The sequence below is a fragment of the Ursus americanus genome, chromosome 19 (assembly GCF_024610735.1).
Source record: "Ursus americanus isolate L20-20 chromosome 19, mUrsAme1.1.p, whole genome shotgun sequence".
NCBI lineage: Eukaryota > Metazoa > Chordata > Mammalia > Carnivora > Ursidae > Ursus > Ursus americanus.
Window position 1 is genome coordinate 27674856 of NC_142145.1, and position 27856 is coordinate 27702711.

Consider the following 27856-nt stretch of genomic DNA (forward strand, 5'->3'; position numbering starts at 1 on the left):
GTACTCCGGGCCCTTGCCATTTCCCCAAACCTTGCTCTGCAGCCCTTCTACCTGCTGCACAGAAGCCTAACCTTGATCTAGAGAGGAGGAAGCAGTTTCTGAAACTGGAGGCAGGAGTGGAGTGCTTGTCTTCCCACTGGAAACTTCTATGCATTCATTCAAGGTAACAGCCTCCATGCTTGAGAAAAAGGAAAAGGCCTCTGGAAATGCCACTCTCTACTCCTGCTTGTCAAAGGAGAAGAAAAGCCAGGGAGGTGAGGGGCTCTTCAGAAATGGGCTTGGTTGTCTGAGACCGTAATGAGTTTTCAGAGACTAGAATTTTTTCCTTAGCAGAGGAATATGAGGGCAGAAGGTATTTGTGAATCAGAAAAGCTATTTGGGGTTGACCTCTAAGTTACCTTCTAACTTTGAGATTCTATGATCATGAAATTGGCTCTCTGAAGACCTATTGTAGTAAAATTTCCTCACTTCTACCTTACTAAACCAGAGTTTGTAATGAGATGCAAGTTGTAATGAAATAATGCTGAGCCCCAAACACAGTTGACTGTGCAAACTGCTGTTTCTTGAGTGTTATTTTGGCAATTTATAAAATACGTGTCCTGACCCTTGTATCAGAACACACCCTACGTCCTCTGAACCCACTTACTTTCTCCTCAGCATTTCTCCACACCTGAGATTATATTATTGACTTAATGCCTTGCTTATTGTCTGGGCCCATAGAGACCAGAATACAAGCTCTGAGAATAAAATGTTATGTCTCTTGGGCACTGCTATAACTACGGTGCTCCCATAGTCTGCGCACACAGTGACACTGGACCAGTATCCACTCAGTGAAGGAACTCTGAAGGTTCCTTGCTTCCAAAGTAGCATCTACAGGGGTTTTCAGAAATATGAATTTACTCATCAGGAAGGAACTCCTATATTTACAAATTTATTAAATAAAGATCATGAATGGAGAAACAAGATGGTCTCATATTTCCTCCCTGCCAGCCAACATATACATATGTAAGTAGGCGGTATTAAGAAAAATAAGGAATATTAAGTTGTATCGACTGAGTTTTCTTGAACCTCGACCATATTTTGTTTCTCTCAGAGCCTCTCGATACAAGAGCCATTTATGATTTTTATATTAGTGTAGATTATTTGCTGGCCCTCAGGTCTGGAATACTTTCTTTCCAAATTCTCACTGCAAAACCACCAGCTCTGTCAATATGGCTCAAAATTTCAGATTTGTTCAACAGACATACAAGAAAATCACCCCACTATACATAGTGGAATCATGTGGCTTTGTGATCCTCTCCAAGGACCAAATTTCACCAAACTGTCTTTGAAATTATAAAGATAATGGTATTCAGAAATGTTCATGGACTACCATTTTGTTTCAAGACTGTGCACTGAGCCTCAGGCTGAGTCAAACTTCTAATGGTCACTGCCAATAGTACGCTGTATTTGATGAAAGTAAGGCAACTCCTTTGAAGTCATCCTAGAACAAAGGGCCAAACAAATATGAAAGGCTCAGGGATAAAGTTAAAAACAGGCAGTTTCCAGGAATACAGTTCCAAACAGAAAAATGCCGAACAGACGGGAGTTGACTTCTTGTACTGCAATGGGCGACAAACGCAGGTTCGGGTCGGGTCTGTAAGGCCAGAATGCCCATTGTTTCACGGAGTTGTCGAGGTCATGTTCACCAGATGGGAGCCCAGCCCTGCTCTGTGCTCAACTTCTAGACCAGGAGACCAGAAGTGGGAGGAAAAGCCCACCTCGGGGGGCCTCAGAGGCAACTCCATCAAAATTGTGGAACAAACGAGTTGCTCAAATCAGCACCTTGGCAGGCGAAGGAAAGCACTAACTCTGAAGTCAGACAGATTTGGGTTCAGCTACTTATTACATACCTGACCTTAGACAAATTATTCATTTCTCGAGGCTCATTATCCTCACCTATAAAATTGGGATAGTTCCGGGGGATGTAACATGCGGCATGGTGACTATAGTTAACAACCCTGTATTGCATATTTGAAAGTTGCTAAGAGAGTAGATTTTAAAACTTCTCAGCATAAGAAAAAAAAAATCTGTAGCTATGTGAGATGATGGAAGATAACTAATCGTATTGTGGGAACTATTTTGCAATACCTACATATATCAAATCATTATGTTGTACACCTTAAACTGATACAAAGTTGTATGTCAACAAAACTGGAAAATATTAGGCTCATAGTGCCTATTATCAAGAGATCGGGGATAATGAAGGGATATTTTATGAAAAATATCAAATGGCACCTCATCCTAGAGCTTTAAACCAATGTCAGCCAACAGCTCTAATTCACTGAGTGCCATCATGGGCGGGCACGTGGGACCGAACAGGGCTTGGTAAACATGCATGGCCACATCCACCTGCAAAGACCCAAGTCGCTCTGTGCTGCCCACTTTCTTCAGAAGGACAGTAAGACAGCTTTCTGTTTTGACCTTCAGTAATGGTCCTCTTGTGAAATTTTGTCTCCTCATCTGTTCATTGGGGCTAATTGTGTTTAGCTCCACCCATCTCACTGGGAAGTTGTAAAGATCCCAGCAGATAAAGGAGGTGAGGGGCACTGCGAATACGGAGTGGTCTTACGCTACCAGGATTAGATTCCTGATGCTCTTCCTTTTGGGCTTCGCAAATATATATATATTTTTAAGATTTTATTTATTTATTCAACAGAGATAGAGACAGCCAGCGAGAGAGGGAACACAGCAGGGGGAGTGGGAGAGGAAGAAACAGGCTCATAGCGGAGGAGCCTGATGTGGGGCTCGATCCCATAACGCTGGGATCACGCCCTGAGCCGAAGGCAGACGCTTAACCGCTGTGCCACCCAGGCGCCCCTGGGCTTCGCAAATATTACCGCTACAAGACATAAGATAAAATGACACTGTTTCCTTTGCAGACACAGACCCCTTGTTACGAAGCCCGGCTTCCGGTTTCTCTCTTGCCCCCTCCCGCAGTGGGAACAGAAAAGAGGCTGGCTTGCAATAAACGTGGATCCGGTGCCTCTCGAATCAGGACCTCTGAGGGTGAAGTTTGTATCGACACTCTTAAAATATGAGCCTCAGTGTTTTATGTCATCAATTGTGACTGTCAGTTTCCGTTGCAAGGAAAGGAATAATGGAGCTATTTTGTCTCTAGCTCTTTCCAAACTAGCGTTGGCCCACGGGCTCAGCGCAGCCCTGGTTGTGGTGGGAAGGGGGGGATCTATTTTTGGGATATGGAAGGTTTTTTGATGCTGTGTACTTAATCTCAGACTCAAGAATAGGGAGAGAATATGGCCCTTACGTGGAAAGCACCACACCACTGAGCATTTTGGTGTCTGAAGGCTGTCCTCAGGAACCTGGGGAAGATTTTCCAGGTCACCAGCACTTCTCGTTTGCAGTGGCAGTAAGTGGCCCTCTCGGACAGTCTCCTCTCAGCTGGGCAGGCACTGGGCTACAATGTCAGGGATGCTAGCCTGTACAGGCCCAACTGGCCCCTGTGACTTGAGCTTGGCTGCCCTAAGCACTGCCCCAGGTTCTAGGATCTTCCTGGGAAGCCAGGTTTAAAGTTCTAGGAGGGAAACATAAAAAGCACAGCTATCTACTAATAAGTCAGAAGACAATTAAAGTTAAAAAGTCAATGTTCAGGAAACATCAAGGATCTGAATTAAATCAACATATCAGGGTAATTCAAAGGCCAGTGCCTGGAAGGCAGCATTTTAGCCACAATCCAATCCATCTATCAGGCAGCATTTCCCCACCCGTGGGCCCTCCTCCTACAGAATGATTTGGGACTTTGCCAGCTGCATCGAGTTTTTCTGGCTGAGGCTCATTCTTGATTGAACATTGGCCAGAGTTTCTAACCAAACTTAGATTAAACTTATCTGCTGTCCTTCCCTTCTTTGCTCCCCCCCACCTTTTTCTTTCCCCAGAATATCAGTCATGGACACACACTTCCTCTATTTCTTTTTCTATATCCAACCAAAATAGACCAGAACATATCCAAGAGATATTTCTGTGGGCTCTTTCTACCTGGGATCAGAAAATCGGACAGGACATCTTCTTTTCTTTTCTAGTACTTGCTTAAGGGAACAATTTTAGAACCATTTCACTTGACGATCACGGGAGCCTTTCAATGCCTGGAGTCGGCCCACAGTGAAGGTTAAGGGATCATTTCGGGTTTGAGATAGGAGAATCCTCGGCGATAAGAACAGCCGTCTGTAGTGATGATTTATTACAGATTAGAAACTCTCATTCACTCTTCATACACGTCGGCTCTTTCAATCCTGACAGTAAGTCCCAGCTTAGACACCACTTCCTTCCGCCTTAGAGGTAAGAACACTGAGGCACAGACAGGTTAAGTTTCATGCTATAGTCTCAGAGGTAATAAGTTACCGAGTTGGGAGTCGATTCTGTAGCTGAGGTTGCAGATATGTCTGATTCCAAAGGCAGTATTTTCTATTTTAACCTGGAGGTCCACGGGCCCCAGAATAGAACAACCGTAACGACAACAACAACAAATACAGATGTACTCTTTGAGCACTTGCTCTATGGCACGCTGTTTTCGGCATCTCACGTGAGGCCACTGCTTTGACCACAGCGCATCTCTGACGTGGTGTAGCACCACATACGTACTGCAGATGTAAGCGACGGGACATGAACTACAGAGGAGGGCCCAAGGCAGCCGGACCACTCAGCTAGTGAGGGACAGAGCTGGGGCCCCTAACATCTACTCATCGTAATGACGATGGGTTATTTCCCTACTTGTCCCGAACGGTACACCTTGCCCCGGGGATGTGGTCCTGTCTCACATTCTTAGCCCACACACACGGGATGGCTCACCAGTGTCCTTCTGGATGCGTTCTGATGCCCAGACTAGGCACAGACAGGCCCGTGAAGGCCAGATTACTTCCCTGCAGCCTGGCTCTCTGGAGTTTATACCAGATCACTAACATTTTTTTTTTCAATACTGGCTTGTGTGTATGTGTGTGTGGTTTAATTATTTACTCACTCAGGTTCATTTGCTTTGGAGCTTCTTGAATGTCAGAGCCTCAGATCTCAAATGCGAGCCAAGCTTTGGCCTTTGCAACAACCCAAGGTTAATGCGGACCGCAAACAAGGGACCTCCAAACCCACTGTGGCTGTGGTCTGCTGTTCCCAGCACCTGCTTCCTGTGAACTTCCTGGGACTGTGTGAAAGGAGCCTTGATGCCCCGAGGAGCTCTGGGGTGTATGTGTGTATAAATACATATACATACACATGCTCCTCCCCCAAAGCTGGTCTCACTGCTGACTGATACCCACACCCAGTCTACTGAAGGTGGCAACAGGGGTTTGGGGGAGTAATTCCTCAAGGTAGACGGGAAGTGGAAGGGGTTCAGGCTTGGCATCAGTACACCTGTGTTCTAGTCCTAGCTTGGCTACTACTGCTTGATCTCAGCAAGGATGCTTGACCCTCTGAGACTTGATTCCACCATTTTTAATTTTAGGTGATTAAACTAGATTAACATTTTCCAAACTATTTCCGCAGAATGTTAGTATTCCTTGATACACGAATGGGTAGATTTGGAAAAATTAGAGTTGTACAGCCAGATATATTGGGAAAAAGTGATTTTTCCTCTATGGATGGATTCACATTGCCCATAAGTGTGTTAAAAGTTATAAGTTTTTGTGTTGTAGATAATTATATATTTTTGTCTATTTTCATACTTAATAAACTTATTTGATAATCAAACTCTTTTTCCACAGAATACTTCTGACCATTTCTTGGGCTGCTGGCCAATGCCAAGAATCAGTTTTAGGATATCATGCAGTCTCAAGCACATCTTCCACATGCAAAGTTTAGTAACTTAATAGTTAATGGATTTGTTAAATGAGTGGATATAGCTAACATGAGGAAAAACTGTAAATGGCATTTGAAAGTGAATTTATTTTCATGGAAAGCAATCACTTGACAAGATAGTAGAACTGAGTCTAAAAATCCATCTCTATAGTAAATGGTAAATGAATGGTCCCCACAGGTGAAGTGCTGACAGGTTCTTAATGATGGATTTCTTCTTTAGTACAGAAGGGCTCTTAAGCTCAGAGAAATTCAAATATTTGAATGGAAGAGAGCTTCTCTCTTTGGATCTGAAGACTTCCAATCCTATCTTTGTGCCCCTTACTGATTTTAATACACCTTGCGACATTAATAACAGGGCCACACACGCGGAAGTTAGTAAACGCGTATTGGTCAAATCGGATTTCAACAGGTGCCTTGGTGAGGGGCAAAAAGATACGTAATCCAGTTTTTAAGGAGAGCCCCTTGCAGGCTAATTTAGTATTTTTACCTAGGTATCTTTGTCTTACTGCTTTTCATTTTCTGCATGTAGCATATTTTGTGTTTGAATGGAAAATGAAATTTAAAAGGTCTGTGTCATTTAGATGAAACTGATCTACTCTTGACTCATCTTGTTCTTGCTTGTGGTGGTTTTTATTTTAAATTTTATTTTATTTTAATAAGATCAGGTCCTATCCTCTCCTCTTATGTATTTGTTGTTCGGCTGGGTTTTGCTTAACCAGGCTCTGGTAGATCTAATCGCCTCACCTGGGCTGGGCTCAGGAGGCCACATCAGTTGCTCAGAACGGTCTAACAGGTCTGAATCAGCGAAGAACCTCTCTGGGCCTTCATTTAAAACCTCAGAGCCTTTTATGTAGTGACAGCAACATGGTATACAAGGTGAAGAAATCTAGACACCTCCCTCTTCCACCCTCTCTCTCTATGGTTCTGGAGTCCTGTGGTCCTTGAGCACAGATAGTTTGAAAAGCCTGCTCTAAAGTACAACTCAGGGAATATCAACCACCCTCCCCTCCACCCCCTGCCAAGTTAAAATCTCTGACGGGATCCCAAAATACAGGGTCAATAGTCCAAAGCCCTCTGCTGGGCGGAGCAGCCCCTCCTCTTTGCCTGCCTCTCCAAGATGGCTCCCAGCCTTCCCTCACCTCTCGATCCGTGGGCAGCCACCGGGCATCCTCCCGCCCCTAACAAGGCAGGCTGTGTCACGACTCCCGTCTTTATTCTCACTGCTGCCAGTGCTTGGATCCACTCTTCCCCTCTCTCCAGCCACCTGACCCTCAAAGCTTCATTTAAATGCCACCTTTTCTGCCCTCCAGGGAGTACTGACAACTATCTTCATTTGCCCCCGCTGAACCCTGGGCACACACCATCTCAGCACCAAAATATCCCAATTTCCTTCTCTGTCTCCATGGGCATCTCTCTCTCAGAATAGAGACCCCTGAAGAGCAGTGACCAGGTTATATGGGCCTTTGTGTATTAAGAGTCTCTGACACAAGTAGGTAGATGCTTAATACATATTTGTTTAAAAACAATTACAGTTATTTGAAATTATACCAACAGTGATATACTCTGTGATTGAATGCCAACTGGAATCACTGTATACAAAATATGGCATACCGTAAGTGCATAATATGTGCTTAATAATAACAATAATTATAACCACTGATATTTATTGCATTTTTTCTATGAGTCAGACACTATGCTACAACTTTATAAGCAGACATATGCTATGAGGTGGAATCTATCATTACCCCTGTTTGAACTTGTGAAATCAGAGGCGGAGTTATCTCTTTGGCCAGCCTCTTTCTTTTCCCAGTTCCTTCCAGTGACAGCTCACTGCTCTCCATCAGAAGGTGCCTCTCACCTTTTGGCCTGAGTTCCTAAGCAAATCTGCTGGGCCTGTTCCTTGAGGACATAATATGAGCTCTCCGCAAATGAGGCTGTGATGATCAAGGAGAGGAAGGGCATACATGTACTTTGCACACTCTTAGTCACTAGCCCAAAGAGCAAAACAACCAGATGTGGAGAATTCAGATTCTCTGACTCAAGCCAGAGGCAGATTCAGGGCATCTCCTTGCCTATCTGAACCTGAATGGACATTGTTTGGGATTCCTCCAGGTTCAGCCACACCTGAGGCCACACAGGTCTGCCCACTGCAAGGATGCTGAAGACAGTGTTGTGTAGACAGAATCAGGAGGCCAGCTATAACCAGAAGATGAGGAACTGCAGGGGGCGGGGGGCGGGGGGAGGGGTGGCGACCTTCAGAGCAATTTCATTTTCTAAACAATCAAGAGGATGTTATGATGGGTTGGGCAAGACTTCCTCTGGGCACAGAGCTTTTAAATCAGAGCTTCACAGAGTAGGTACTGGGTATAGGACGGACAAATGGGATTTCACAAGTCAAGTCAAACCTAGGCCCCAGCCAGCTAAGTATGCCTGCTTTTCTTGGGACCATCTCTCCAGCAGGCAGCCAGCAGAAAGGACGTCAAGGGGCCCAACCTAAAGTCCATACTTTATTTGAATAAAAGAGTCTTTAAATGCTGAGATTTATAACTTCACAGGAAAGGTTTGGGAGGGGGGGAAGCTTAAAAGAACATTTTGTGTAGTGTTCTGATATTGCCAGCAGTTTGTGGGTTGGACAGGGCACTGCGTTCCTAAAGATTAGACATAACTGCGGGCTGCTTCTTCTTCTCATTTAATAGCAAGGAAATACAAATCCTCCCCTCATGTCAGAGTCGCGATTCTTCAGACTTTTTGTACAATTTTCCCCATTCAGGAGTAACATTCAGCTGAAGGGAAATCAGAAAAACTGTAGCTTTTTTTTTTTCTTGAAACCAAAAGAATTTAAAGATATCAAGTTTAGCTTTCTAATTTAATTTCTGAACTTTCTTTTTTTTTAATGAGAGAAAGAATTGTAGTGGATATAAGAGGAAAGCACACGTTTTTGTGATTACTAGAATTTTGGTGGCTGGTATTTTATGAAAATGCCACAGAGCTGTACTATGAGGCAGAGTAAGCATTCAGAACACCCCCCTCCCCACACATGCACACTCCTGACCTCCGCCAAAGAGAAATGTCAGCAAGAAATCCAAGTGAGAGAGTTATTTTCCTTTTCACATGGAATAAAACACAGATTCTGAACTGTGAGAAGAAATGAAGAGTGAGAAATAGTTTGATTTAATACACATTCCGAGCCACCTCCTCCAAGCGGGCGAGCTACGCCTGGATTACACACTGAGGTTCTGGCTGCCGGTTTAGCCCGCCGGGGCAAGAGCGAAGAGCAAGTCACTGTAACTCAGTCGTTCAGGCAGGGATTAGCGGGAAAGCCACCATCGCCTGCTCCTGTGAAAGGGTTTGTTAAGCTATTCAGACATATCAGAGAATTGCAAGATGGCCTGGAACTACTTAAATGATCAAGGTCAGGCATATCATGGCCAGACTAATCTGCAGAAGGCACCGTGATCACCAGGCCATTTCTTTGATCTTGGACGTCCCCTCTTGCTGGTGGCACCTAATTGAAACCTAGCGAGAGGTCGGAAGAGCTCTGATGAGGCCACACCTACCCAGGCAGGCCTCCTCCCTCCACACAGCCAGCCCATCAAGTCAAGTCGACCACGCCCCGCTGGTCTTGCCAGTTCTCTCTGAACTTACCACATTTTGTGATTTAATTATTTTACTTGCTTCCCCCCCTTCTGCATCAACTAGAAGACTATAAACTCTACACATACAGAAGCCTTATCTTGTTCCTTTTTATATTCCCAGCAGTTTAGAAATATGTATGTAATGACTGAAGGCAATATTTGTTCGAAGAATACTACATATATATTCATATTTTCCCCCAAGGTGTTCCTCTCTGCTCCCCATCTGTCTGAATCCAACCAATTCTTCCAGGCCCCGGTACGGCAACGCCTGCTCCCTGAAGCATCGCATGTCCTACTCCAGTCTAAAAACGAACGGTCTCCCTTCCGACATCTTTGCCATTCAGTTTAGCGATGTGAGGTTTGAAAATTGACTTTTTTAAAATTGCGTTTCCAGAATTACCCACGGGGCAGACCTTCATCCACCAGATCACAAGGAGGAATCTACAAACACCACAAGCAGACGTGAGTATCTTCCCCTCTGAAGGGTGTCCTGGGAGGTATGTGTGAAGTCAGAAGGTATGGAAGCATTTGATGCCTGTGTTCAGGGAATGGCAGGGTGTGCTAAGCATGGGGCAGGGGGGAGAGGCATGTCCGGGGCTCAGAGAGGTAAGAGAGAAGGGAAAGTCAGAGAGATTGGACTCTCCGCTGATGGGCAGGCCACACAGAAAGCATAAGGGATGCGGGTAGCTTCTAGAAGAAAAGACCTGCCCCTGAAACAGCCAGCGGGGCCACAGTCCTCAACGCGCAAGGAACTGAATGGATCAGCAACCTGAATGATGAGATGGAAGCGGATCCTACCCTAGAACCTTCAGTAAGGAACAGAGCCCTGCCCACACCTTGATTTCAGCCCCATGAGACTCTAAGCAGAGGAACCAGCTGAGCCCCCTGGACCCCCAGCCTACAGAAACCGTGAGATGATACATCTGTGTTGTCTCAACCTGCTACATTTGTGATAAATTGTTACAGCAACAATAGAAGACGAATACAAATCTCACACTCTCTCTTATTGCATTTTTACATCTGGGGTTAGCAGATAAACTGGTCTACAAAACAGGCACTACTGAATAGCGCTAACAAACTCTTGCTGTGACAGACCAAATGCCAGAGGATTGAAATTGCCACCCCTTTCAAGAGAACTTTGGGTGAAATGTGTATTTTGTTACTTATTCACCATAACTGTATAATCCTGACACCTTATCTTTGTCATCAAATACAACTGTGGTCCTGCTGAGGTCTGCCCCTCGGCGTGTGTACGTGTGTTCAGAAAGGGATTTAACTGATCCCAGTAAGAGCATAATTGGGAGGGAAAGCCTGCTGTTTAAAGAAGACTTCTAGAGCAATCCGCTGGTTTGTATTTTCTGTGCTTGAATATATTATCCAAAGTGGAAGTGAAAGGAAATGAACATTATTAACAATCGTGTAGTAAGCAGTGTGTTGGATGCCTCTGTGTATATTCTGCTTTTATTTGACTCTCATAAAACTCTGCCAGGTAGGTAGCAGTAGCCTCATTTTTCAGATGAGGAAAAGGAGGATCAAAAAGGCTCAGTTGTCCAAGGTCCCACTACCAGTAAGTGGGGGATTTAGCATCCAAATCTACATCTGAGAGCCGTTAACTCCTGAGAGTTTTTTGTTTTGTGTTTTTTTGGCTGTCCTAGGCCGCCTGGGAAGCTGCTGAATTTATTCTGATGCTGGTGCTTCTCAATGCGTGTGCCAGGAACCCGGGGTGGTCTGCAAATCTATCTGGCCAATTGGTCCCTCCGTAAGATCTACGCTCAGTACCCTCTTAACGTCGTATACACTATGGACACAGGATGGCACCATCCTGATCCCCCCACAACTCAAATTTTATTTGAGTGAGTCAAGACATCTTTACCTAAAATAAAGGTAAGTTATTCCAGTCCATATATAAATGAGGGGGGAAAAATGAAGACTTAAGGGTTATATTAGAGAGATGCCAGAATGGCTAAGAAAATGACTAGGTAAGATCGGAAGTCAGATGGAAAAGAAGAGGATGTTCTGTGTGAAGGAGGCAACGTGGTGGTTGGAGACTCAGAGGAAGGGCTAATTATGGTATTTTCTGTAGGATAAGGAGGAGATTTAGCAGAACTCACAGCAAGGGAATAAGCTGAAAATGATCAGGAGACAAGGTGAGGCAGTGATGGTAGGTAATGTAGGCTCTTTGAAGCCAGATAAAGAATTTTGGATTTCATGCAATAGGAATTTCTACATTCTATTTCTACATCTGGCATCAATTATTCATTTACCTATGGCTGCCTTCCTAGATATTTCATGAAAAACGACTCCATTCTTTTTTTTTCTATTTCAATAATTAATATATTTATTTAGTTAGAGCCGTAAGGGGAAGATAGATGCAATTAGATTTTTGCTCTGAGTTGATTATTGCCAAAAGGATCAACAAAATGAAAAATGAAGTAGAGGAGCAGAGGTAGGGACCAAGATGGCGCAACTCTGGCCCCGTGGAAAGTCAGCCCCCATGAATTTCTGGGGTCTGAGTTACTTCTCCATGCAGGTGGCACTGACATGCTGTGATCGCAGACTTCCTGGAAGAAGGCATTGCTCAGAGTCCTCACCAGTAACAGGAAGAGAAACCCGGAAACAAGATTCTCCTCTCTAAGACCACCAGGACAGATTGTCCTCTATTATAATTAACATCACCTGGCACTAGAAAAATAATGGAGGAAAAGTCCATGAGAAAAGCTCTTTTGGCTACTTTGATAAAATAAAATTTTATTTGCAGCATCCATGAAGACTTAAGAAATCTCCTGGAAGATTTTGTCTTCCCTTTTGTCTGATGCCCAGCTCGTAGCATAGGAAGACGCTGACTTCCTGGCTGAGGGGGAACCGAAGAAAAAACAAAGAGGAGAGCAGCTTTTCGCAATGGCAACTATTGGCTTTATAGCAAATCTCACCGTAGGAAGATCCACAGGTATACCCGGAAGAAGAATAAGCAAGTACGAGGTCGTCCTTTGTGTCCTAAACCTATAACAGCTGGCTCCTTCCCTTTAAATACTCTCAGTATGAGTGACAGCAACACTGACCAATTAGAGCAGCTACAACTGGACTTATTCTGTGTGCATCTGCTTGGAAAGTGGCCGTGGTAGTCGTAAGCCACGCTGACTGGTTGCATTCCACATTGTGCTGGGGAGCCGTGGGTCTCAAGGTCCAGAAAACTTCCTGCATCCCACCCCCACACCCTTGTCAGATTCTGATCTGAGAAGAAACACTCAACCAACACTCAGCGATTCTTGGGAAAACATTTTGGCAAGCATCCTCAGCCATGACTAATTTGTCCCCTTCCTGGTTGTTGTCCTGGCACTTGGATTCTTGTGGAGATCTTAAATAGGACAGTGTGGAAATCTGGATGGTTTTCATGCCCAATTGCTGCTGCACTGATTTAAAAAAAAATATAATCCCCTCTCAGGGCAATGACACAGAATGGAGAAGGAAACGTTATCGTGGTCAGTTCTGGGAAGGTACTTGAGAGGAAGCTGAAAAGATCAGTCCACCAAAGTGGTGGTGGGGAGAGAGGGAAAATGGGGGAGGGGAACACGGGTTGGCTTTCTCTAGCTTCTCCAGGGGAGGGAGGCAGAAAGGAAAGGAAGCAAGGCGAACAGTGGCCATTACCTGGGGACCTGTGCGTCTATATTAGCATAATAGTTATTCAATTGGATTATAGGTGATTTTATTTTTTCTTATCCATGGTTTCCTAAATTTTCCAAGTTTTCTACACTAACGGCTATCAGTTTTTAGTTAATAAAAGAAATAAAACATGTTTTTCCAAATGCTCATTTGCTTTATGGTATGTGTGGGGAATCCATTTTTATTAATGTTGTTGGGACCTCAAAGAGAAAAACAGTGTCTAGCATGAAAGGGGTTCATTATTTCGTAGAAGACATACTGACACAGACTTCTAGAACTATGACATCTCCACTGAAGGACAACAAGGTGTCCCCTATCTACTTACAGTCATAACATCACCCAGTAGTATGTCTTATGCATTTTAGCCACTTGATACTTTTTTAAGTGTGTAATTAGAGTAAATAAATGAAGCAAAAAATATAACTAACAGTACAAAAAGCATATTCTATAAGAGAACCCTTCCGGCTTCCTGGTGTTGGAATATAAGTGACAAACTGGTTTAGGACAACAGTTCTTCCAGCCCACATCCTAAGTTCTCAAAGACATTCGAAAGGGGCTGAGGCCTCCTAACAATTTCCCAAACTTTTGAGATACAGAGCCCAACCCACGATTTCCTTAATGACTTGTTCCACTCTGTTTTCATTTTCAGCATATAGCACTCTCAAGATGAGAAGTTTCTGTATGTTTACTAGAAGATGTGTAAAGCCCCTCAAACTGTGTAAAACTTTTTCTTTAAAACAACAAAATGTTAGTGCTTTGTGATTTAGTGCAGAAGAACATTCTTGCTCCTCCTTCATGTGTCCTTTGTGATTTGGGGAGTATCCATGCTCCATCTGGGGAATCTATTGCCCAGGCTCTGCACCCAGAAGCAGCCTCACACCCTGGGCTTGGCTGATCCTGGCTCCAAAGAGCTCCTCCTATATAAAAAACTACTTTTAGCCAACACCAAATTGCTTGTGCTTTATTCTGGGCTCCCCCACGTAATCCACTGGCATGGGTGCTTTAAGGATAACTTAGAAGCTGAGTCATATTATTGACCTTGCCAAAGACATAGAAAATCTAGCGGAAAAAAAGAGTTGATGAGAAAAATCAGGAAACCAGGGACCCAGCACTTTTTCTGTGCAAAACTGGCTTGGTGACTTTGGACAAAGACTTTAACCCCCTGGGTTTTCCCCCCTGTCAAGGGGGAAAGCAACATCTATCTGCAAACCTCAGTGGGTTTGGAAGATCAAATACAAGTAAGGAAATGCACTTTGAAGAGCATAGCACCCTGTTCAGACGTAAGGATCACGGGGATGCAGCCTCGGGGAAAGCTTTTCATCTCTCTGTGTCCTTCGATCCTCCATCAACGAGGGGAGCCCCAAGGGGAGCCCCATCTCTGCAAGGACTCATTGCCCACCTTCCCAGTCTCCCCAGCCCCTTCACGGAAGAACGCAAAACCACAGCCACAGCTGCCTGAGGGACGTGCTCGCTCTACCCGCACCGATCCCCTCGCAATGCCTCTGACTTGCTCGGAATCCTTATGTCATGGGGCCAACACCAACACCAACTTGCTTTTACAACCTGCAGCTGATTACTCTGAAAGTTATTTTATGGATCCTTTTTTCCTGTAGAATGGGTTTTTATTTCTAGTGATTAAACATCCGGACTCGCACTGTTCTAATTGCTTTGCAGATGTGTATATATCCATCTCTTGTCTCCTGAGAGCTTTACGAGGTCCTGGAGGACAGTCATGTTTCCTGGTACTTCATCCTTTCACCCGTTCACCTGGCACCACGCGCCACACCCTTCACGCCCAGCCCCGTTCCCATCAGCGTGTCCCTGCTGCCTCCACGACGCAGTTCCACATCCTCTGCACGGCAGTGGTGCCTCTTAAAACCCTTCCCCACCCCACTGCTAACTTCAGCCCAGCCAGGAGCCTTCTGCGTACTGCCTGTGGCCACACTCCTCCGCTACGCTCCCACTTCCCAAGGTTCAGCGACAGGATTTTGTCTTTTGAACACTATTATCTTTCCTGATCCTGGATCCCTATGGCCTCCATTGTTCGTCACTGAGTTAGCGTGGATTAAATTTGGTCTGCATTTACTCCCTTGTTTTATGTATGCTAAATTAGCCTCTTTTCAGCATGGTATAAGGAACTTGAGGTAGGAGCCTTTCCTTGCTTTTTTCTTCCCTTTTGGTCTCTCTGACTGTCCCCGGCACTGTGATATGTATGAAGTAACCCAAGAGCTCACAATCAATTTTGAGAATATAGGCTCTTTACGAACCAGCACGTATATTTCATTCCACAGAGTCGTCAAGACCTCTGGCAGAGCAACGGTTGGGCTTTAGTCTATAATACTTTGCACAGAGTAAATGTTCAACAAAAGATGCATTTATCAGCACTTGGGATAACCAGGACTGTGGTCCCACACATTCTCGGGAGCACAGCCAACAAGCACCCCACGGTACCACAGGGAGGAGTTTTCAGAGGTTTTCAAACAGATATTACCACGATCAGAAATTAAGTGCCTGTGTGTCTGTGGGGCAGAGAAGGGGGACCTGGCCTAGACCCTCTTCTTACCTCTTTTCAAATACTATAACCTTTATCTTTTCTACACATGGACTTCACACGAAGGCAGAATGACATAGTATGAAAGGTTCAGGCATTGTTTTCATGCTCCCAGAGTCAGGGGACTTTAGACTTAAGACGTACTAAGATTGGCTGCATCACCTCCCACCAAGGGCTGACTTAAGACCTAAAGTGTCTTTGGAGTCTGGAGTATGGCTAGAACCACAGCAAAGTTTCACTTTCTGCACCTGGAGCCCCATTTTCTCATCGCCTGCTTGCTAACTCCTTCCCATCTGGATTTGGCACACAGCCCACCAAGCTTAACCCTATGAGGCACTAAATACATAATATTTTGTTTTTCTGTTGCTTCAGGGCCACTGATATGTTCATACATATTTTCATCTCCCATGAATGCTCTGCAGCTTCTGGTCCTGAGGGCTACCCCATTCTTCTTAAATTCATTCTTCCTTGACACCTTGGTTTTCCTCCAACATTTCCAACATTTCTCCTCTGCGTCTTTCCCGATTCCCTCTTATTCTGCTTCTCTCTTTAAGGTGGGCCACAGGGTCCCTCCCTTGCACCCTCTTTTCTTTATTCCCTATAATTCTCTGTCTTGCTCTGTACAGCATGGTCAACTGCTGCCTTCACAGTTCACTTCCTTGCACCCCAACCAGACTCTTTCTCTGATTTCTGTAATCTGTTCATATGCCACAGTACTCTGGGGCTCACATATTGGAATCATCTTTGACTTTAGAGAGAGAAAGAGATGAATCAAGAATGACTCATTATAGGGGCGCCTGGGTGGCACAGTTGTTGGGCGTCTGCCTTCGGCTCAGGGTGTGATCCCGGCATTCTGGGATCGAGCCCCACATCAGGCTCCTCTGCTGGGAGCCTGCTTCTTCCTCTGCCACTCCCCCTGCTTGTGTTCCCTCTCTCGCTGGCTGTCTCTATCTCTGTCGAATAAATAAATAAAATCTTTAAAAAAAAAAAAAAAGAATGACTCATTATTATTTTTCGCCTCAGTACCTGAGTAATGATGTCTTTCGATACTTAAAATGTGGGTGCTAGGGTGGGAAAGGAAAGGCGGGATGGTGGGTACAACCCAAACAAGAAATGGACAATTACAGTATCGTATGGAGAGTGCAAAGTTTGCCCAACCCAGATTAGGGGGGGAGAGTGGTCAGGAAAGAAAGACGAAGTATAATTTGGTCATTTCATGACTTCTGCCTATTTAAAAAAATGACTTCCCACGGCCTTGATGAAGCACAAGTCCCATAGCATAAGCACAAGGCTCATGGAATGGAGGAAAAACCCTCTAACTCAGACAACATTGTCTTCTGACCTTTTCTGTCAGGATCCCCAGCTGCAGATCCTAACCTCAATAAGACTGGAATAAACCCCATTTCTCAGACAGTTCTGGGTACTTCTACCTAAATACCTTTGTTTGCATGGTTTCCTTTCTACACTGTGCTTGTCCCCCCGCTCCGCCTTCCCCCCACCCCCCACCATCTCCAATCTCCAAAAGCCTCTTCCATCCTTCAAGACCCATCGTGAATGGCAGCTACTGCGAAGAAGCATCTGATTCCACCTCTACTCCCACTGAAAACATGCAGGTGGCTCACCCTCATTCGGGCAGCGCTCCTTCTAAGGCTCTCTGATGGCCCTTACAGTCTGCCTTGTAAGATTAGTTCCATCTGGTTTCCTCCTCTGCATTAATAGGAGAGGCTTCTGGATTATAATCTCTTTGAGGGCAAAAGCATCCAGTTACTAATCCTTGAATTTCTCCCGCAGAACTGCACCAAGCCGTGTATGCATGTGCGTGTGCGTGTGTTTGTGTGTGTATGTGTGTGTGTGTCAGGCACCAAAGAAATCCATTTTACATTTTCCCTTGTCTTTCTTACTCCTCTTGACTTCAGCCAATTTGTACTAAGTGTTATATTGGCACGAACCTATGCTACAATCCTAGCAAGTATTCAGTCTCATCCCTTGTTCATTTATAGAGCGAAAGAGATGGGTTTCTGGAGGGTTCTTCCAAAGGCACCATCCTCATCTCTGTCCAGTGACATGCCAGTCTTTGGAAAGTGCACTTCATTGATTTCTCTAGCCAAGAAAGGCTCCATGCTGTATCAAAGCCAAGTCTGTCGAAACCATAAGTTCTCTGCACCCACACCTGAATCCGCATAATTCCCCAAAGCCACAAAGGTATAAATAAAAACTTCCAACAGGACAGTGGAACGTTTGCCAACTGTGGGAAGATAAATGGCCTGGGGACTACTTGCTCCAAAGGCAGAATGGCTTGATTTCTGATTTTAATGTGGAAAAAGAGATGCTGGGAGTCTAAGATTTTTTTCTTTCATTGCCAGAAAGTTATGGGTCACAACATTTAATTTGATTAATTCCTGGTTTCCAAGAGAAAACCTATGAGGAACCTTGGGAGGCCCAATAAAATAAGTATGTGCAATTGTTAAGACAGGAAAGGAAAAAAAATGACTCCCATCAGAGCCCACAAAGACCGTTTCCAGTCCCAAACATGGGTCCCCAGAGACAGCCTGGAAACCAAATTATTGTCAAATAGATGCTTACCTTTTACAACAGCTCACAGCAAAAGAAAACATGTAGCTTAACATCTCTCCCACAACTCACCTTTCTAGTTTTTTTTTTTTTTTTAAAGATTTTATTTATTTATTTAACAGAGATAGAGACAGCCAGCGAGAGAGGGAACACAAGCAGGGGGAGTGGGAGAGGAAGAAGCAGGCTCCCAGCGGGAAAGCCTGATGTGGGGCTTGATCCCATAATGCCAGGATCACGCCCTGAGCCGAAGGCAGACGCTTAAGGACTGAGCCACTCAGGCGCCCCTCTAGTTTTTTTTTTTTCTTTCTTTCTTTTATTCTCTCTCTCTCTGCCTTCCCCTCTCCCTGATGTTACACTTCCAGGTCAGAGTTCTTCTACCAGTTAGATATGTATCATTGGATGAGTCACTTGACCTTCTTAAGCCTCAGCGTGCTCATCAGCAAAATGAGGTGTTTATATTACATTGTGAAGATTCTTTTACTCTGAAGTCTAAATATAAATGCAAGCCTGCTCTGTCTGTTCCCATGCAATCGGTTGCACAAGTGGTCTAACCTTTTTTCTAAGGTGGTGACTGTGGCTTCAGCATGCCCGAAGAGTGAGCTAATTTGTTGGTGGGGTCAAGTATGGAGAGTTCCACCTTGTTTGAAAAGTCAGATCCAATGGCTGAATGAAGTGGCTGGAGCCAAAGATGAATGGGGTGAGTCACATAATTTAATACGTGGACCGGAGGGATCTGTTTTGAAATTTCATTGCACAGCTAATTAATTGGCCAACTTGGCCAATAACTTGACCATTTTCTTCCTAACTGTCCAATCTCTGTGTGTGGGTGTGTGTGTGTGTGTTTACATTCGAAAATGGCATTGTACAAATTGGAGACTTTTAAATCTGAGACTGTCAGGCCTGGTCAGAGCTTTTCTTACCAGAGTCTCACGTGGGAAAACAGAGAGTGAAAAAGATGAAGAGGTCTTTCAGCTGGTTAGTGTAGGAGACAAGACTGGGCCAGGTGCTCATAATCCTGTGAAACCACACAGCAGCTATTAGCTAATTTATCTTTCATTTCCTCCCACAGGATGACCCAGAATTCAACTTGGATTAAGACGAAACAGACTACACTTCATCAGCTTTTTATTTTTCACTCTTTCTTTTTTCCTGGCCTTAACTTTCTCCTCCCATGAGTCCTCTCCTTCCTTCTATTCCATTTGTAGAAAATGTCCTCCACACACGGTTCTTTTGTGTAGTTTTCATGTCATTTCATCCATGTGGTTAATTCCCTCATCTGGACGCCTGCTTGGAGGAGGGTTTTGTATTAGTTTTGGCTTGGGCATCCATTTCCTGCCTATGAGCGACAACAGAGACTGCCTCCCAAAATACCCCCCCCCCCCCCCCGGTGCTGATAAGAGGAGCTGGCAAAGGGCAAGACAGAAGCCACAAGGAGAGGTGGAGCCATCTAGGCTCAAGGGAATCCAGCTACCTACATGGCAGGATTCTGAGATTTGAGAGGTGAGCTAAGGATTCACTCTCAGCACCCATTCATCATGAGGAAAGTACTTGACATCTGGGGACTCAGGAAGGCTACCCTGACTAATAATGACATTGGACTAAGAGGTAACATAGGTAAATTGACTCTTTTCACCGTTTCTCCAACATCTGATGGGAGCTTGGACAGCAGTAGTTAAGATGTCTAAATATTAGGTCAAAGTATGCAAAAATTCTTCTGTGGTCTCAACAGGAAGAGCCTCACTCACACGAGAGACCCCTTCTACCAGCTAAGGAGAAGCTGGCTTTGAGAGCATGTGGCATCACTCTGTGTGCTGTTAAACTTGGACAGGTTTGCTCTTTGGGGAATGTATGGCATGTCAGTCTACGAGAGATGGTGATGCCTGGTGGGAGAGAGGTGCATGAGAGGGCCCATCAGGCTCTTCCAACTTCGGGAGTCTGTGGATGGCACCTTCCCACCACTTAACCATTATTTGGTCCCAGGCGAGCATCTTTATAAATGGAGATTTAGCAGGTGGTACCCATTTAGAAAACAGGTCAAAAGAGCCACTGCCTTCTGAAACAAACAAAGCAGAAGGAGTAAAATACAGAAAAATGGTAAAGAGTCTTTGTGACTTCTAAGCTCTAGGTGTGTTCTAAGGGGGCTAACAACCCATCTGCAGGGCTGGGGGGTTGGAGAATGGATGCTTTTCCGACGGGAAGAAGAAAGGGAGCATATGCAGCTAAATGGAGTCTCCAATGTCTGTCTCCGTAATGGCAACGACTTCCGTCTATACGGTGCCATCCATCAGCCCTGATCTCAGGGAATGCTCAAGTCCTGACTTGACTTAGATCCTCAGTCTGGTCCTCAATGGGCTAAAGAATGACACCTCTCTATGTGCCGCATCTATTTCAGAGAAGACTAGCTCATGTGAACTAGGACACTGGGACGCTAAGGGACTGAACCCAGAGTGGAGAAGGAAGAGGCGGAGGGAGAGAAGCTGTGAGAAATACTGATGCTTTTTTTTTTTTTTCCCAAGCAGGACCCTCAGTATCATCCATGGAAGAGACACCTCGACTCAGGTAACATCTCTGGAAGGCCTTTTGTAATCTCAGCCTCACTCCACCTCCCTCCCACCTTTGAATGGGATTTGGTGCTCTTTGGAGTGTGTCAGAGTAAGGTGAGCACTCTGACATCGAATCACAAGTGCTGCTGAAGACATGTTTTTTCCCTGATGCTTTGGGGGTTCAGAAATAGAGGGAACATTTAGGATAGAGGTGAGGGGAGGCCACAGCTTGGAAGGGAGGGGAATGATCGAGAATCTGATCTGCTCCAGTAAGATATTCAACAAGATGTGCAGGGATTACAGATATAAGTCATATAGACACAGAAACCACCAACGATTATGATTCACTAAAACGCTGAAGAAAAAATAAACTCCTATAACACAGAGATAGGCGCAAAGCAGTGGCGAAAATAACTCTGAGAAGCGCAGGGCAGTAAGAACACAGATGGAAGCCTGTCCCTGTCGATGTTTCCAGGGGGACGGCTAGAAAAGGTTGGGCCCTAAGGGGTCCTTTTACACTGGTTGGGAATTGAATAAAGGGATGTCGTCTTTCCTTAATTACTCTCTCTGCAATCATCACACCATCGCTGTGCTGATGCCTCAGGGAGAGGCGTGTAATTGGAGGATGGATGGGTATCTGAGAGGAAGGGCTATGGTGGAATATACGAGCACTGAGTTGAGGACCAGGACCTGTGTGTTCTAGACTTGGCTTAGCTATTACGTGGCATGTGGTCAAGCTGCAGTGCAATGGCCAAAGCCCTGGGCTTTTTACAATCATAAGTCATGGCTTTCTAAACCTGAGCAGGTCACTTGATCTCTGAGCCTCAGTGTCCCAATTTGTAAAATAGGAATGAAAATACCTCTCTTCTAAGATTGCAGGGTAAGTGTTATGAAGAAATGTATGTGAAATGGTTTTAAGAACTGAAACATACTATATGAAAGAGGTCTGGCCCAATCCTGTCAGTTACAGCTGGTAGACAATACCCCAAAGAAACAGAATGCCATGCCCAAGGGCCCACATAACAGAGTTGGGCCTCATACCCAATTTTTAGTTTGAATCCAGTTTTCTTTTATGACACTGTCATGATGCCTGTTGCTTTCCACCTGATGTGGCCAGATGAAGGATGGATAAGAACATGGGGAGAGGGGGGGCGCCTGGGTACCGCAGTCGTTAAGCGTCTGCCTTTGGCTCAGGGCATGATCCTGGCGTTCAGGGATCGAGTCCCACATCGGGCTCCTCCTCTGGGAGCCTGCTTCTTCCTCTCTCACTCCCCCTGCTTGTGTTCCCTCTCTTGCTGGCTGTCTCTCTGTCACATAAATAAATAAAATCTTAAAAAAAAAAAAAAGAACATGGGGAGAGGAAGGGGAATTTTGAAGAAAGCAATGGCCGCCATGCGAGTGCCAACCCCGAGAGAGCTGTATGGCTGGAGGGTGGGCACCTTCAGAGACATGCACAGGGATCAGAGAGGGATCTCTAGCTGGGAACTCTCGTGAAGTCAACCAGCACCTACCAATCCAGTCCAACCACAGAAAGACCTCCGTAAGACTGCTGAGAAACCTAATTAGTAACAACGGATAGAAGTTTCAGCTTCTGCGATCTTGCTTCTCAGGTCTATTAAGTTAGGGTCCTTGCTTGTAGGTTCTTAGCAATAACACACCACCATTACTTTTTTGCTAAATGCCAATAAAATACAAAAAGTAAGATGACCCTCTGTCCATGGCTGGTTTTGGACCTGTGGATCAATTTCACTATACTGGACGAGAAAGCAAGAGTTTTTCTCACATAAAAGTTTAATCTGGCTACTCCTGTCCAGGTGGGCTTAATTTGGGCTTTGCATAAAAAACAAGTCCCTTCAACAAAGTCTGATGATGAGAAACAGGGAAACCCAGATGAGAACACCCTCTTCAGGCAAACATGAAGTGTGGGCCATTTATCACCTTCAGCAGGACACATGACTGCTAATTGGTCTCTTCGTTAACCAAGGAGAACATGTACCACTATAGCAACTCACAAGCCAGTGGCAGTCTGGGGCGGTCCTCAAGTGCTTTCTAACTTATAATCATATGTCTTCTGAAGTCTGCTGGCCTAGAAAAGTGACTCTAATTCCTCACGAATAGACTACCCTCACCCTCACTAATGACGGACTCCCCGGGAAGGAAGACGGCAAGCAAGGGGTACACATCACAAACAGAGGAGAAACACTACACCCCAGCCTGAATCAGGGATGATTTATCTTTTAAAACCAGGCTACAGCCAGAGTGCTTTGTATTATCCGGGGGTAAGGGGAGCATGAGAAATCCTTTTAGCTTCTGCAGTTCCTAGGAAAGGAGCTTCTACTCTCTTCCTCATGAACGACTGTTCTGTTCTCTAAGATTCTTATCACTTATGCGATGTGTGGACAGGGACAAAGGGATACTTAGGCAGAAGTGTCAAGCTTCTGTGGCATGGAAGGTCTGTGTGGGTGGGAAAGTTAGCAAAGAAATTCTGCCAGCAACAGACAAGGAATGAGCTCTTTCTAGTAGCAACGAGTACTTCAAGTTTAAAGATGAGTGGGCAAAATCCCATTCCCACTGGACATGCCAAGAGACACAGCAGTAAGGTCCCCCGGGGATAGGAGGCTAGCGACACCTTCCAGCCAGACTCCTTCCCCTTCCTGCAAGGAAATGCTGAGCCAGGGCTTTACTTTGGGGGTCTGCCCAGAGCAGCTTATCAAATGCCCGTGGACCAAGAGAGGATAGTAAGAGCGCATAGGGCGATGGCTCCCTCATTAGCTATCCTGGAGGATTCACTGGTCAGTAGCTTCCAAGTACTCTGCTGCAGACTTCTCACCTAGGATGTGTGACTTCTGGAGGCAGCATGCCAGATAAATTAGCTATCACTCCCATTCAACTCTGACATCACTGGGATCTTGTTGACATTTTTTTTTTTTTTAGTGAATTTCAGAGGTTTTATCCAACTAGCAAACTGTACCATCAGATCGGATGAGGACCTAAGAATAGCCTCCTTAATAAAAAGCATAAATGCGGTGGGTGTGGTTGGAATCTAGGAAGCTAGTGGGGGTGTCCCTATGCCCACGGTTCCCAGATGATGACTCTGAGAGGAAAGACAGCTAAGGTCGCATAAGAAACCTATCAAATGTGCAAGAATGCCCATTTGCATTCGGTTCCTCCCTCTCTGCAAACCGGTGAGCGTAACGTGCCAGCGACGGCAGCCTCCGAGAGCGCAGAGGCCAGCCATTAATAGTGAGACAGCCGAGTCTGAAGAGCAACGCGGCCTTACCTGGAGACAGGGAGGCGTCGTACGAACTTCTCTCCTTGCGATTCATCTTGAAGGCCTGGATGTCCTTTTCCCTGTATGTCCCAAAGCCTTCGTAGCTCCTCCTTTTACTCCCGCTCATGTCACTGTCCCACTTGTCATTCGAAGGGTTCATGTCACTGAACACGTCCAGGCTCTCGGGTCTGGGGCCGCCACCATCGCCACCGCTGCCGGAGTACCTTTTGGTGCACGCGTCCGCAGGCTCGCCACTCAAGTCCCCTTTGTCCTTGGCCTGGGTCCAATGCTGGGCATCAGACAGTGACAGGGTGGACAGGGTGTCCACCTCGAAGTTGCTCTTGGCAGCTCTGTGGCCGGCGTCCCCGTGCTGGTGCTTCTGTTTCTCTTTATGCTTACTCTTCTCACTCACCAGCGGGAGCTCCTTGTCCGCACCGGCCAGCCGCTCGCTCAGGAGGTGGCTGGAGAAGCCCGGGCCTTTGCCCGCGAACAGACCGCTCAGGTTGTCATGGGTCCCCAGGATCCGGTCTTCCTTGTGCTTATGCTTGTGTTTGTGTTTCCTCTTGTGGAGCCGGCCGCCGGACAGCCCGGTGCCGCCCGCCTTGGGAGGATTCAGGGCCGGCTGCATGTCACCGAGGCCCATGCCAACAGGTCCCTGCAGGTGGACTCCGTGCTTCGCTTTATGCTTCGCTGTCCCGGACATCTTCACGTGGGAGCTCGCGTGGAACTGAGGTGGCGGCACCGTCGGCCTCATGAACGGGGAAGCTGCTCCGAGCGTGTGCGACAGGTACAAGGGAGCTGGGTACTGACTGTAGTAACCAAGGTTCATCATAGGCATTGATGTGTAAGGCATTCCATAGGGTGCATAGTAACTTCCACTGGGAATAGGGTAGCTGAACCCTTGTAAAAAAGGCACCTTTGTCATGGTGTCATTGGTTTTGGCAGGCCTACCACGCTTCTTCTTTGACTTCAGGTCTGAAGTCCTGCGAAGATAGAGCAACGGGTCGTACTGGATATATGGCACTGGGTAATAGTGATCAAAATTAATCCGAAAAATGCTGGGGTACGGATTCTCGTGGTAGAAGGTGTAACTCCGGTGCGAGATCCTGAACACCTGGAACTTGGTGATGAGCTCCTCCAGGTCTGCCAGAAACTGAAGATCATCGCGATTCTGCAGGCTTTTCCGTTTCCTCTTGTGCTTTGGCTTCTTGAGGCTTTCGTGGGCCAGAAAGTTGTCCACCATGAGATGCTTCTGCCGGTGGCCATGCCGGGTCTTTGTGCTGGTGTCGGACGCAATGGTCTCCGGGTTGTCCAGGGAGCAGAAATCAAAGGAGTACCTCCGTCGGGATTCCGAACTCTTCTCCGCTTGGTCAGACGTGCTGTTGTTGTCCGTCCCGATGCCACTGTCGCTTGGGATCGTCTCCTCGCTGTGCGACTCACTCACAGGGGACAGCGTGATCTCCTTGAGTGACCCGATCTCGCAAAGGTGGGAAGGCGAGTTGGCCATCAGCCTGGGTGGGGACAGCTTCCAGGCTCCACTGTGGATTCCCTTCTGGGTTTTGGTTGGAAGAGCACTGATGGGCTGGAGATTTGGCATAGTTTTCAACTCTGAAAAATTGGTTTCAGTGCTGGCGGGGCTCAGGTTGCCATTTGACCCACCTAACTGTGTTGAAAGTGGGTGCATAGCTGCTGGTGAAGACGCCACAAGTGACTGAAAGTTGGAAGGCACGGCTGGAACGTCCGGCTGGCTAGAAACAGGCCTTGGGTGCTTGATGGCTGTTTTGGGTTCCTCGGATGGGGGTGGCAGCTCTGCTCTTGGCTTCCTGCCCCTCTTCTTGCCAATGTAGATGGTTCCCCTCTTGCTGACGTTAATCTGCTTGCCCAATTTGCTCTCAATTGCTGCTGCCCCAGGGCTGGTCTCCGGGGGAGCTTTAGCCTTCAGAGCAATGTTGCTGGAGCAGGACAAGATCTGGTTCAAGATATTTTTCCTCTTGAGTGTTTTCATCTTATTGATGGTTTTGATGGTCTTCTTATCCAATACCCCAAGCTTTCCAACCTTTTTGTGAAATTTCATCTCGCTCATGGGCTTGTCCTCTCCTGGCACCAGCTGGGCCAGCTTGGCTAAACTGCGTCGTCTCTTTCTTTTCTTCGTGCCGGGGAACTCCCGGCTGATGGGACTGACCGGACTGGTGGAAGTCCCCTCGTGAATCGTCTCCACCGTGAGCAAAGGCTGCTTCTTCGGCCGCCCCCGCTTCTTCTTGACGGGCGTGATCACAGTAAGACTGTCTGTGTTGGTGTACAGAGGGCTGGACGGGGTGATGGGGTAGGCAGACGGCGGTTCCACCATCAGTTTATCGGAGGTGGCCATGACTGCCTCCCGGAGCATACTGGTGGGCTTTGGTTTGCTGCACGTCCACCTCCGTTTCGCAGCAAATTTGGGATGCTGGATTTCTGGCAGCTTTCTCGATGGAGAGTGGTCCGTGCACGTCGGAGGCGTCATGATCATGGGTGGCTTCCGCTGCTTCGACACACCTCCTGGCATGACTTTCTCGGCATTTCCACCTGTTTCAAGGCCAACTGAGGGGGACTCGTTCTCTATCATTTTACTCAACTTAGGGACCCGGGGATCTTTCTTATTTCCCTCAGTGTTGGAAAGTATCCTGTTAACCACTTCACTGCTCATAGTGATTCCAGAAGCCAGGGCTTTCTCTGGCATGATCTTTTCCACCACTGCTTTGATGGACTGTCTCTTTTTCCTCTTATGGCTGGTTGGATCGAGACAGGGTGCCTTGATAGGGATCGTAATCCGGACGTGACTTGAGTCATTCTCGGGATTACTGACAGAACTCGAATTCTGCCTGGCTGGTGATGCCTCTTGGGCATTATCTGCAGGGTAGCCTTCCCTTTTCCCTTCTGTATTGTCAAATGCTTTCTGGGCATTCTTGACCCAGTCCAGGTCTGGGCTTGATATGGTTTGACTTATCACATCTTTTTTACTGGACTTTTTCTTGCTGCCAATAGTAGGTGGTTCTGGGGGCTCCTTTGCAACTCCTCCATCTGGATCTACCAAGAGCTGGAGCCCGTTGCACTCGACAGAGCTGCTGGGTGGGGCTGGCGAGCTGTGGCTGCCCGGGGATGGGACCACACCTCCCAAGAGCAGATCTTTGCTGCTGTTGGACAGCTGACTCCACGTGCTCCCTGCACTGCCTTTCTTACCCTGGGCCTTTGCAAAGGAAGCCACGGGCTCAAGAGCGGGGATCTTGCTGGTGCTTACAGTGTCTCTGCCAGACTCTGGACTGATGAAACAATTCTGAGTGGCAGGTCCACTGTCAGAGTTGGTGGACCAGTCCATGTGGTTCTGGCTGCTGCTTTTTTGCTGGTGCTTTGGTTTTAAGGTGTCACTGGTGACGTCCTGTGGGAGGCCTGGGTCATAGTGGAGACTTGAGTGTTTCTGTGGCCGCTCGTAAGCCTAAGGGGGCCGTGGAGAAGGAGAGGGAGAGAGAGAGAGAGAGAAACAAGACGAGCATGTTAGAGCTATTTAAAATTCAAAAGGCTTACTTATTTGAAAGTTGGAAAGAGCCATCTTTAATTCCAGAATGCGTCTGGAGGTTTTCTCATTTGTAGAAGTAAAAATACGTTGCACTGATTTGGGACATTAATAAGGATGCTTTAGTCGCTGTCTTCATCCCACCCCACCACTGCCACCCCCCACACAACAGGAGCTTTTACCCATCTTGGCTGAATGCAATCTTGCAGTAAGAACTGTTCAGAGAGGACAGGC

General features: G+C 46.3%; 1 protein-coding gene across 1 annotated transcript in view; it reads right to left on the reverse strand.

Annotated features, from left to right (window-relative positions):
* SETBP1 (SET binding protein 1) overlaps positions 1 to 27856 on the reverse strand; it is a 364424-nt gene that overhangs the window by 78746 nt on the left and 257822 nt on the right. The window contains 1 exon segment of the mRNA XM_045789978.2: positions 24085 to 27544. Within this exon segment, the coding sequence (XP_045645934.2) occupies positions 24085 to 27544 (3460 nt within the window).